General features: G+C 51.6%; 1 protein-coding gene across 2 annotated transcripts in view; it reads right to left on the bottom strand.

The window, feature by feature from the left end:
* Positions 1-13077, bottom strand: part of ANKS1A (ankyrin repeat and sterile alpha motif domain containing 1A) — a gene marked incomplete at its 3' end in the record, with an annotated part of 178558 nt that overhangs the window by 80626 nt on the left and 84855 nt on the right. For both annotated transcript variants that reach the window (XM_081095008.1, XM_081095009.1), the window contains exons 8-10: positions 11348-11544; positions 7976-8068; positions 2873-2996 (exon numbers count right to left, since the gene is read on the bottom strand). In XM_081095008.1, coding sequence (XP_080951134.1) covers positions 2873-2996; positions 7976-8068; positions 11348-11544 — 414 coding nt within the window. The remainder of the gene's footprint in view (positions 1-2872; positions 2997-7975; positions 8069-11347; positions 11545-13077) is intronic.

Raw genomic sequence — 13077 nt, 5'->3', positions numbered from 1 at the left:
AGCAATGAAAAAAAATACCCTCTGGTGAGATTTAACAAGGAAGGACGGAAGGGAGGGAGGGAGGGAGGGAGGGAGGGAGGGAGGGAGGATTGGAATCCTCCCCCTTCATGATGCTAATGATTCTTCCCCCACGGAGAACTGTTTTCAAACACGCATCCCATTAATTACTTGTTCTCTAAGGGTTAATTTCCGTATGGATTTATTATTAAACAACCAGAGAAGGCATCTGTGCTCGACTCCACTGTCTAAATGTTTTAATTAAAAATCTACCACATGGCCGGAAGACTCAATACATTAAGACATCAATTCTCCCCTAAGTGCTATATAGTTTCAACACATTCTCAACAAAAATTCCAGCAGGACCCTGGTAGAAATCAACAAGCTGATTCTAAATTTTTGTATGGGACGCTAAAGGAACTAGACTATCTTAAATAATTCTGAGAAAGAGTAACAAAGAGGCAAAGGTAATTCCATGGAGAAACGAGAGTCTTTTCAACAAATCTGGGCAAAAAATTGGACGTTCCATATGAACAACCTATGCTCTTCAAAAGACACCGTTCAGGGAATAAAAAGATAAATCACAGACCAGGGGAAAGTCATAGAACTGATAAAGAACTTTTGTCCAAAAAAATGTATAAAGAAGACTGACAACTCAGTAACGAAAAAAAAAAAAAAAACCCATTTTCTTTAAATGTGCAAAAGATTTGAACGCTTTTTTAGATATAAGGATGATAATTACATTGAAAGATACTCAAAGATCACTAGCCTTTAGGGAAACACAAATTAAATCCACAATGAAATACCACTAACCACCTATTAGAACAGCTAAACCAGCTTTTAACCTGACAGTGTTAAGCACTGGGGAGGATATGTAACATCTACTTGGTGGGAATGCAAAATGGTACAATCTCCCTGGAAAATGATTTGGCAGTTTCTTATAAGCGTCAACATATATTTACCTAGGACCCAGCCATGCCAATCCTAGTGTTTATCCAAGATAAATAAAACCTATGTTAACACAAAAATCTGTACGTAAATATTCATAACAGCTTTCTTTGTTATTTCCCCAAACTGTACCTGAAGCAAATGTCGTTCAACTAGAGAATGGATAAACTGTGGCACCAAGGAATACCACTCCGCAATGAACAGGCACAGGTGCGGATATCTGCAACAGCACGGATGAATCGCTATGAACCCTGCTAACTGAGAGGACCAGACTCAAAGGACACGTACTGTGTGATTCCATTTATGTGACATTCTAGAAAATGCAAAATTATGGGGAAAGATATCAGAGTGGGGACTGCCAGGCATAAGGGAAGGGTGCAGGAGTGACTATGAAGGGACACAGACGTTTTTGCTGTGATGAAACTGTTCTATATCTTGATTATGGTAGCAGTTACGTGACTATATCTGTCAAAACTTACAGAGCTACCCACAAAAGGATGAATTTTACTATGTCTAAATGATAATCTTTTTTTAAAAAAGCTCCAAATGGAAACCAAATAAACAAAGCAAAATTAAAAACCCCACAGAGTTCCTGCAAGCCAGAGAGAAACCTTTTAAACAGGACCTTTATTTTATTTTTAATATATTTTTATTGATTTCAGAGAGGAAGGGAGAGGGAGAGAGAGATAGAAACATCAATGATGAGAATCATGGATTGGCTGCCTCCTGCACACCCTCTACTGGGGATTGAGCCTGCAACCTGGGCATGTGCCCTTGACTGGAATTGAACCCAGGATCCTTCAGTCCCCAGGCCAATGCTCTATCCACCGAGCCAAACCGACGAGGGCTAAACAGGACCTTTAAAATTAACGCCAAAACCGGTTTGGCTCACTGGATAGAGCGTCAGCCTGCGGACTCAAGGGTCCCGGGTTCGATTCCGGTCAAGGGCATGTACCTGGGTTGCGGGCACATCCCCAGTGGGAGATGTGCAGGAGGCACCTGATCGATGTTTCTCTCTCATCGATGTTTCTAACTCTCTATCTCTCTCCCTTCTTCTCTGTAAAAAAATCAATAAAATATATTTAAAAAAATAAAAAATAAAAATAAAATAAAATTAAGACTCACAATGTCACCCACATAGGCACATACCCTCTTTGCCTCCCCCACTTTCTGACAAGCCTAGCAAAGGGAGCTTCTAAAGAAACTCTCGAATCCCCCATTCTTACCTGAACCATGGGCTGTCCTAGGATTGGAAGGAGACACAAATGCTACCCCGTGATGGGCCCCTTCCTGCAAGCGGCGGAGGAGAGGCGCCGAGCTCCCCGCCTGCCTGCAGGGAAGTGCCCGCCCTTCCTGCTCCTGTGGAGGCGGTCACAGGCTGCGGGCAGGGCATACTCACCTCGGTCACCGTGCCAGTGTCCACGGCCTGGCTGGTTCCCGGCCCGCAGCACTCACTCCCTCACAGAGGAGGCTGAATGTGCAGTGGCAATGAAAGTAGGCCAAGGCGACAGAGCACTCCAGTTACCTGGTGGCAGCCAATCACGGCCCCCCAGGGTGCCTCAATCTGAGGTCAGGACTCAAAGCTGCGTCTGTGCTGTCAGCCTGGACCCAAAGGGACTGACTTGCTGGACTTGTTTTTCCAGAGCATTAACCTGATGGCTTATGACTTGAGTCCCCAAATCAATCCCGGCCACCACACCTGGCCCCCCTAACCCTTCTGGCCCCCCTAACCCTCCCCTTGCTTCGTGCAGGGAGAGGTGGCAAGCAGACTCCCACCCCTATGCTGACAAGGGAAGGATCACCCCCCCCACCCCCCCGCCCCAGGCTGCAGGAACAGCATCACCGCCTTCCACCCGGGGCACAAACTGTACGAACCCCTTTAGCGTTGTTTCTGCCGGGGGGGGGGGGGGGGGGGTGTTGTTTGTACCTTTTGTTTTTCCGTCCACTGCTGGCAGCTTCTTTGTTTCCGCCCTTAATAGTAGCTCATACGGATGCTCCTCCTCCTCCTCCCTGGCTGTGCTCTCCTGAACCCGGGCTCGCATGGCCAAGACCTAAGAGAGAAAACACCCAGACTTTTCAAGCCAGTGGCTACAGCCCCAGCAGGTTATGCTGAACAAATCTGAGATTACTGCTTCCCTTTTCACCTGAGAGGAATGTGTGTGTGTGTGTGTGTGTGTGTGTGTGTGTGGCGGGGGGGGTGTGTGTCAAGGATTCAAGCATCCTATGGGTCACCACTGCTTCCGTGGATATGCACCGGGACCTCACATGGCAACGGCCTTTGATTAAAACACTCCCCTTTCCTTACCACATTTTATCTTTCAAAAAACCATAAACAGAATCCAAGATGGCCCTCCCCGTTTCCACTGTGATCTGCACAATCTCTTCTCGTGGCTACTTCGCAGTGCAGCGTGAAGGCCTTCTTTCTCCAGATCTCTGCTAACAGGCACAGGACCACCTGAGGCTGGAGTCCTCCCGCCTCTGCAGTGGACTGACATTCACAGGGACGGAGTGCTCTGTGAGTCCTCTATTTCTGTAGCCTTTCTTCACAGGTCCTCAAAGCCAGCTTCCACTGCATTTATGATAACTAGAGGCTCGGTGCACAAAATTCGTGCACGGATAGGGTCCCTAGGCCTGGCCAATTGGGGCCTTCTGGCTGCCAGCCGGGGCCATCCTTCGTTCCGCGCTGCCCCCTGGTGGCCTGCGCACGTCATAGCGAGCGATCGAACCCCCAGTCTCCTGGTCAAACTCCCGAGGGGACACTTTGCATATTAGCCTTTTATATATATAGAAGACATTTTAAATGAATTCCAGCCATCTTTGTTCTGAAAACAGCTGAGTGGTGAGGCAGTAGTGGTTCAGTGGAAGAAAGGCAGCTCTGTCAACTGAGAAAGCCCCAGTCCAGGCAGCCACGGATCTGATGCAGGAACTGGACCAGAGCTGCTCCTGCACTGCCGACTGGCTCCTTCAGCCGAGGGCCAGGGGCCACAGTTGTGGGGCCAGAGCAACGAAGCTCGATCGGGGCCAGAAACACCAGGATTAGTGCTACGGCCGCCCAAGGGAGAGAAGGAGACCCTGGCTTCAGAGGGTAATTCTGGCTCATCTGTCCTAAGAATCCAACAGATTCACAGGCACATTACGAATGATCGATCGTATACTAGCTCTCAGGAGAGCAAACCACAGCACAATCTCCTGTTGAGCAGCCTCTCTAGCACAAGCGCACACTGTGAACGAGGGGAGGGGGGCTCCCCGTCCACCGGACAAACAGTGGTTCCTCACAAGTGAGGTTCTCTGACCACACAGAGCCCTCCTGCACTGCCATGCGGCACAGCTCACCACACCGACATGGGCGTGTGATTCATCTCCGTTTTGCTTCCCGGAGGCACAGCTCTCCGGGTTCCGCCTAAGGAGACGGCAAGGATCCCGCAGCCTCAGAGAAATGAGCCGGCCCCTGGATGGTAACCAGGCCGCCCCTCGCCCCTCGAGAGCCTGACCAGAGCTCCTGACCAAGGCCGTGGGAGGCACAGCAGGAGCCTCCTTACCAAAGCCACCTGGAAGCCAGAAGCTACTTCATCACAAGAGCCATTTTCCTGTTACTTATTCCTCTGCTTCTTCCCAGGAACACAATTAAGGGAACAAAGAGGGGCCATTAAGCAGTTCATTCAAGGTCAACTTAATACCACAGGCTGCGCAGACAGGGACACAGGAACCTGCGTCCGGAGGTGTACACCCGGGGCTCACCCCCGCAGGGCGGCAGAGGCTGGACGCTGACTCTGAGTGTCCTGCAGGGCGAGGGCGCTCATGCACCCTGGCCTGCCCCTGAGAAGGACCCGCCCCGGTCCTCACAGCTATAGAGCACCTGGGCCAGCTCGTTCACTCTGCAGATGCCGAAATCCAGTCCCCAGAGAGGTCTAGGGACTTGCCGGGGTTCCACAGAGAGCTCCCAGCAGAGCCGGGCCGTAAGACCCACCCCTCTGACTCTGGACCAAGCTGGCCCCACTGTTCCCGGGAAGTCTGATGTCTCCGTCCAGTTTGGAACGCGTCCCCCTCAGGTGTCTGAGAGCCCCCACTCATACCAGACAACTGACAGGGTGAGAGTTTTGCTTTGTCCTGGCCCCTGCCAGCTCCGGGACTAACATCTCACAAGAAAGCAATAAACTGCTTCCCAGCGCCCACTCAGGAAGCCCTGTGTCCCGGCGAGTATGGCAGAAACTGACTTCCACCTGAAAGGAGTCTGCTCTTCACTAAATTACTACTTAATCTTCTCCCCCTTCTTCCAGGACTGTCAATAAATCAAAGCCAGAAACACACAACCGCACCCGTTCTCCGCTCCACAGAAAGCACCATTCCTGCTGGGGAGAAATGCTACTACCACACACTGGCCAATGGCACAGCCAGCTGGGCTGCGGGCAGCTTTCTGGGAAGAGACACCATAGCAGCTGCCACTTCCACGGCGCTCAGCACATCTGAGCCCAGAGACGTGCACGGTCAGCCCGGTGCAGCTGGCAGGCCACCTGGTGGGCAGACACATCAATGTGGCGTGCACGCGCACAGGTGCATGTGTTTAAAGGACCAGCGCTCTGACGAGCTCTCCCGGAGCCAGGTATGCTCAGCATCCCTTAAAGGCTTCCATGGGTCACCTGACATTGACAAGCCAGGACCCAAACACTGGGGAAGACTGCTGGCCAAAAACAGAAGTCTAAACTTGGATGAAGTCACTGCCTCCTAGGACAGTGGTTGGCAAACTGCGGCTCGCGAGCCACATGCGGCTCTTTGGCCCTTTGAGTGTGGCCACGAAGCTTCAATCCCACTGTACGTGCGCGCCCGCACGTGGTATTTTGTGGAAGAGCCACACTCAAGGGGCCGCAGTTTGCCGACCACTGTCCTAGGAGATGAAGTTTAGGGTAGTAAAAATTTGAGTATAAAAATGGCCCTGGCTGGTTTGGCTCAGTGGACAATGTGTCAGCCTGCAGACCAAAGGGTCCCGGGTTCGATTCCAGTCAAGGGCATGTACCTCGGTTGCAGGCTCCTCCCCGGCCTGGGCCTTGATCGGGGCGCATCCAGGAGGCAACTAATGGATATGCTACTCTCACGTCAATATTTCTCTCTGTCTTTCCCTCTCTCTTCCACTCTAATATATTTTTATTGCTTTCAGAGAGGAAGGGAGAGGGAGAGAGAGCTAGAAACATCAATGATGAGATTGATTGATTGGCTGCCTCCTGCACGCCCCACACTGAGGAGTGAACCCGCAATCCGGGCATGTGCCTTGACCAGGAATCGAACCATGACCTCCTGGCTCATAGGTCAACACTCAACCACTGAGCCACGCCGGCTGGGCGCTCTGCCACTCTCTCTAAAAATCAATAGAAAAATATCCTCAGGTGAGGATTAAAAAAAATAAAAAAAGATTTAATAAATAACAGTGAAGACTAAAGAGTAAAACGAAAAAAAAGCCCACTTATGGAGACTATCCATTCTGATTACAGCCAACAGGACCTGCCTTAATCACTAAAAGGCCAGTGACCCAGGTGCATCACCTCTATAGTCAGACACTTGACCATCACTGGGCAAGCCAGGCCGGGCCCTCAGGGCCTTCCGAGACGGACTCCGGTGGCCCAACTGACCCAGTGTTCCAGGCTACCCTGAGCAAGTCCTAGGAGACATATGGCCGGAGTCTCCCACCCGGAGTCAGCGTGGAGGTTTCTCCCCACCTCTCGGCACTGCATTAGCGCCAAGTGTCTGCTCTCGAAAGTCAGGAGAATAGAAAGTAAGTCCTGATTATCCGACACTTTAAGAGCCTCGCCCTTATCCTTGCGCCTTAGGAATTTCAATTCAAGTCCCTGTTACAGAGCCCCACCCCCAGCCGAATACGCTCCAGACGGCCAGGCAGCTCCCTGTAGAGAGGGAGCAATGAGGCAAACCTCGACACAACAGCACGCAGGCTTACTGCTCGCACTCATGTCTGCTCCAGGGCACGATCACCCCAGAGACCCCTTAGTTGAGACATGCTGATTAGCATTTTGTAATTAAGGGATAGAAAGAAACAAGGACAGAATTTGTACGCAGCATAGCAATCATCTCCTATCTCCAACACTGACTCACATTCCTAAAAGGGCTTCCTTGCATTTATACGTTTCGTTAAACTAAAGCCATCCTTCTGGTTCTATACGTTCATATTAAACAAAAGAACCCATTTTTCTGGATGGTCCATGGCAATACTGTGAAAAAAATGAACTCCTACTTCTAGGGATAAAGGAATGAGACCTGACTAGTTTATATTAGCTAAAATTTAAAATAAAGAAAGCCAGGGCTTTGAATGAGCTACAAAATAAACTACTGATATTATGTAATATTTTAAATAAATACTCAATAAACCTTCTCTAAATGGTAGGAAGAGCTACAAAATAAACTACTGATATTATGTAATATTTTAAATAAATACTCGACAAACATTCTCTAAATGGTAGGAAGAGTTAAAGGAACATTTTGAAGGTGAAAGATAAAGGAAACTATGATCTTCTTCATAAACCTAAGTGAGCAGATTCTCACATTCTGCCACGTTCTGCACAAAGGGCCTGGTGCAGACTCTTCACATGAAAGAGAAAAAAATGCAAAAACAGAAGTAAGCCATTTGGGACAAACCATCAAAACCTACTCATGTGACACAGTCCAGGGAGCAGCGAGCAGGGGCACTCTAGATTTTATGTCAAAAGACAACACATTGCAAAAGGTGCAAAAGCCAAAGTGCGATTGGTCAGCCAGCCCATCGGAGCCAGGAGACAATGTGTGCTGCTCAGCTAGGCTCAGCTGGGCTCCGCTCCCTGCTGGCTGGAGCAGTGGCTGGCCGCTAGGGGGCGCCATTAAAGTTCTTTGCTTAGTACTTCAGAGTGAGTTTGAAAGGGCTTGTTCCACATTACTGATATACACACTTCAGGTTTACTAACCCAAGGAGGTGATAAGAAACGAGAAAGCACAGTCATTAAGCACACACGGATGCACTTTCCAACAAATCGAACACACCCTGACCCTGTACCTCAGAAGCCGGCAGGGGAAAAAGCTTCCTGTCCGTGGGGTCTTCCTCCTCCTCGTCCGGCGGGGGCTTTGCTGGAGGCGGTGGCCGTTCCCTCTGCAGACAAGAGAAGAAGTCGTTCACTGTCTCTTTTTTTAAGTATCTAACTTTTTGGTCTACTCTTAGCTTAGCCCTTGGAAATGAAAATGACTTTGGTCAAGCACTTCCCTGCGAGACCAAAGTCAAGGTCTAGATCTAGAATCTGCTCAGAAAGACTCTGCACACAAACACACTTCGGTTCTCAAGCTCTTTGCTTTCTGGTGTTTATCCCGGAGATTGTATACACCTCTTTCCTATCCTGACCACAGTGAGAAGCAGCACTGAAATCACAGCCCTGCCTTGTCGGAACACGTCCGTCATGAGGCCGAGGCGTGAAACTCGAGGAAAACCCGTGCCGCCGCCAGTGAGAGGAGTCAGCAAGGCCCAAAACTCAACTTGTCAAGGAGCTCTGACAACCACTCGGGTCCCTTCCTGCCCACGCTCCCACACCATCCTATTACGTATCATTAGCATGTGAAAACCCTATCTCATCTCAGCCCATTTAAAAAATAGTCTTTCTCAGTTCTCTGCCCTAGAGCAGGGCTGGCAAACCTTTTCTTAAAGGGCCATAGAGTAAATATTTTGGGCTTTGCAGTCAGCTCTGCCGCTGTGGTACAAAGTGTTCCATTAAACTTCATTCACCATCCGAGGCAGCTGTCTGTGGCCCTGCGTGCCAGCCCTGCCCTGGAGCAAGACATTCGCTGGAGGGGGACCAGCGGGGTCTCCGGCAGACAATCTCAGGAACAGAGAGCGGTCTTCGGGGAAAGGACGCTGAAGAGCAGCTTGCCACTCTCCCCGCGGGACTTTCAACATCCTTTCTACCCTAAGCGTGCTCATCAGTGTTCCATGGGGAAGGCAGTGGAGCCGGAACGGGAGTTGGCTGGCGGGTGAGTTCCCTGTGCTGCCAGAACAGGAGCACTCAATCAGGGCGGAGGGGAGGCTGAGCTGTGGGCCTCGGAGAGACCTGGAGGAAAGATGGTTCTCCCATTTTAGGAGCTGCCGGAGATGGTTAGCACCTGGCACCCATGACCTCTCCACTGAAAGGTGCTTCACCACTACTCCACCTCCACAACTCGGCCCTCCCACGGTCCTGGGACCAGCTGAGGCCCAGTGGCAACAACTTCAACGCAGGCTCACACATTCAAGCCAAACTAGGCAGTTCAGATGAGGTTCCCACTAAGTCCCATCCCCCACCCCTTTGCTCCAGAGGTGCCACCTTGGAAGGAAGAGATGGAAAAAGCAGCAGGCCCATAACCCACACTGTTACACAACCTTGGAACACAGACAGCCGAGGAAAAACACAACGAAACACAACAAAGGCCCCCAAGGCTGTGCCTCCTGAAGGAGATGAGAAAGAGGTGAGCACCAGGGACACTGGCAGGAAAGGGAGACATGATCCTTTTCCTAACGTCAAAGCGCTGGCCCGGGCCTGGGAGGACGGAGCTGACTTATACACACCATCCCCGGTGCTTACAAGGCACAGAACAGGCGGGTGGCCACAGTAAATTACCCAGAGCCAGGGAGGTAGCACATCCACAACATACTCCAGTGAAATGGCAGAGCACAGCACCCCAAATGCATCCGTTTCTACTTAGAGGGACCCTAGGAGGCTGGGTTTCTAGAGGAAGAGGGAACAAAGAGACTAAATCAGTAGCCAAGCCCCACAGGAACTTGGCTACCCAAAGCTTAAAGCCTCCAGCTCCCTCTACTGGGCATCACCTGTAAGTACCACTGAAAGCAAGCCTCCTCCACAGGTGGACCTGCTTAATTCCTTTGCTCCTACCGGGGAAAGAAGTGGAAAAGACCAGTTCTGTCCACAGAGCCACCATGCTCCCGGTGCTCGCACAGGCACTGCCTCCACCACTCACACGTTCACCACAGTCCTGGATCACACCCTCGCTGGTGGGCTACGACAAGACTGGCCGGCCTTTCCAAGCTTCAGATGGAAATGCGGCGTCTGTTCCAGGGCAGGGCAAGGAACCTAACTCAAAAGAACACCAAGCAATACCAGGCCACTCCCTGGGCACTCCCCGAAGCCCAAGCATCCCCTAGCAGCACCACCTAGCAGCAGCACCTATAATATCACCTAGCAGCAGCACCTAGCAGCATCCCCTAGCAGCAGCACCTAGCAGCAGCACCTATAATATCACCTAGTAGCAGCACCTAGCAGCATCACCTACAATATCACCTAGCAGCAGCACCTAGCAGCAGCACCTAGAAGCACCATCTAGCAGCAACACCTAAAAGTACCACCTAGCAGCATCACCTAGCAGCACCACCAAGTAGCATCACCTAGCAGCATCCCCTAGCAGCACCATCTAGCAGCACCACCTAGCAGCATCACCTAGAAGTACCACCTAGCAGCAGCACCTAGTAGCATCACCTAGTAGCACCACCTAGCAGCATCCCCTAGCAGCACCATCTAGCACCACCCAGCAGCAGCACCTAGCACCCAAAGGCCATCCAAATGGTCATCAGCAGATCCAGACCAAAGGGAAAGCCAGCCTCTGCAACAGGAAGAAACAATACACACGAGGCCATGTGCCTGCGGTGGGATTACACCGGGATCCTGTGAGAGCAAGGGCCAGGTTAGTAAACGCCCAGGGCTCAAAACTTCACATTACTGTCAGCAATGCAGGAAGGTCAGTGGGACCACTGAGTCTGGCTCAGGCTCACAGTGAAACCTCAGGGAGAAGATGGGGTAAGGCGGCTAGAGAACAACGTCTGAGGCCAGAGCAGACGCAGGCACCAAAGACTAGTGAGACAGGAAGGTGGGCCTGCGGGAAAATTCAGGGCTGTCCTCAATGGCTACGGCGGTTACAACCGGGAAGAAGAGAAATGCCTCACACCAGACACATGATGATGTTGGCTGAACCTTGCCACAGCCCTCTGACATAGAAATCCACACGGGTAACCTCTGAGGTCAAGTGAAGGGGGCGTGACTGAGGGTGGACAGGAACTCGCTGCAGCAGGAACTGCTCTCCAAACAGAAAACAGGCTGCATGGCAAGGACCCCCAACACAGAGCAGCATTCAGGCTAAACACACACAAAATGCTTTTAAATGCTCGAGGGCCAGAAAGTAGTAAAAAGATGCAAACAGGTTATATTGAAATTGGAAAAACCAAAACTGTACCTCCACGAGCCCTATGGTTTAAGCACCCTGCGCGGGATGGAGCGCAGCAGAGTCCAGGAGGCCTCCGTGCGAGCTGGCACGAGGGTACAGCTCTCCCCGCCCCAGCACCCCAGCGAGCCCAGGGGACAACAGAGCCCCGGCTGCTGAGGCCCCGGCCACGTACAGGCCTCACTCCGGCAGCCTTCACTCCCGCGGCCTCGGCCTCCCTGTTCACGGAGTCCCGGTCGGACGACCGCCCGCTGGCCATGCTGTCCAGCGAGTGGCAGGAGACGGCGTTGTACAGCGCCTCGTAGGGGCCCTCCTCTTCAGTGCTTGTGTCAAAATCGATGATCAGTTCAGTCACTGCTTTCTCCACGTCACCTGAGGGGAGGTCAGAGGGCAGGAGGGTCAACGGAAGAGCAGCCTCACGTTTCCAAGCTCTGCGACAACCCGAAGCCTGCTGAGCGCGGCCTGACGAGCGGAGCCAGAGCAGGACCATGAGCCAGGGCTGCTCCATGAGCAGCACAAACAGGCTCCCTGCTCTACTCCAAGAAGTGGGCAGATTCCCCTCTAATCCAATATGGACAACTCTTGATATCGCTGAGGGTATCTCCCAAGATCCTCACAAATTCCCAGGGTAACATAAACCTCAACCAGAAAATGCAGCGAAGTATAAGGAAAGAAATGTGAGTAAGCCTTGAAATTCTTCCTAAGCAGCTCCATGTGCTCCAGGAGGAGGTGCCCCGTCTGAGCGAGCGGCGCCTCGCTGTGAGCCTCCCTCGAGGATAATTCCGAGCCTCAGGGGCCCAGATCCAAATCTGTGACCCACCCTTACAGACCAGGGATCTCTGGGTTGCTTGCAAAGTCAAAACTGTAAGTGTAACCCCAGCCGGTTTGGCTCAGTGGATAGAGCGTCAGCCTGCGGACCGAAGGGTCCCAGGTACGATTCTGGTCAAAGGCACGGACCACAGTTGCAGGCTCTGGTCGGGGGTCATGCAGGAGGCAACCAGTGGATGTGTTTCTCTCACATCAATATTTCTCTCTGTCTTTCCCTCTCCCACTTTCTAAAAAATCAATGGAAAAATATCTTTGGGTGAGGAAAAAAAGGGAGGGAGGGAGGGAGGAGGGAGGAAGAAACTTCATATAATATAAAGAAAACCAAACTGTAAGTGTAAAACCACTGAATGCTAAGAGCTGAGGGAGCTCCTAACCCCCATTACTAGAAGATTAGGAGGTCAGAAAAAAAATGTGACATGACTGGCCAGCATGGCTCAGTGATTGAGACTTGACCTATGAACCAGGAGGTCGGGGTTCGATTCCCGAACAGGGCATATGCCCGGGTTTTGGTCTTGATCCCCAGTGTGGGGCATGCAGGAGGCAGCCAATCAATGATTCTCCCTCATCATTGATTTTTCTCTCTCTCTCTCCTTCTCCTTTCCTCTCTGAAATCAATAAAAATAAAATAAAATAAAAGTTAAAAAGTGTGACGGGAGAAGGGCACGGCCCCGGCAGTGAAGCCAGACTGAGCACCGTCAGCCGTGTCTCTGCCCCTGCAGCCCCTCCCGTGCTGCCTGGCTGTCCTGCTCCCCCAGCCGCTCCGTTGCCATTTGCGCCTGGGCCAGTGTCGCTCCGTGTTGTGTGTTTCTCATGCATCACGCCGAGGGCCCCAAAGGCGGCCCAATACACCTGAGAAGAGGGATCCTGGCAGGAACGGGGCACCCAACCACATTCACTGGCCAGATGACGTACTACCCAACTCTGCATGCACACAGCCACCAACCGCATGCGGCTCGTTACACACCGACCACGCGCAAGGGCCAACTGTGCTCGACACTAGGGAAAGGTTTCACTGAGACCTGACTTCATCTTGAGATTGTCCTGCCTGCTACACATCTCGGATCTCACGGGGCCACC

Source organism: Myotis nattereri (genome assembly GCF_964212035.1).
Source record: "Myotis nattereri genome assembly, chromosome: 6".
NCBI classification, from domain to species: Eukaryota; Metazoa; Chordata; class Mammalia; order Chiroptera; family Vespertilionidae; genus Myotis; species Myotis nattereri.
This window is presented reverse-complemented; position numbering and strand designations above follow the sequence as displayed.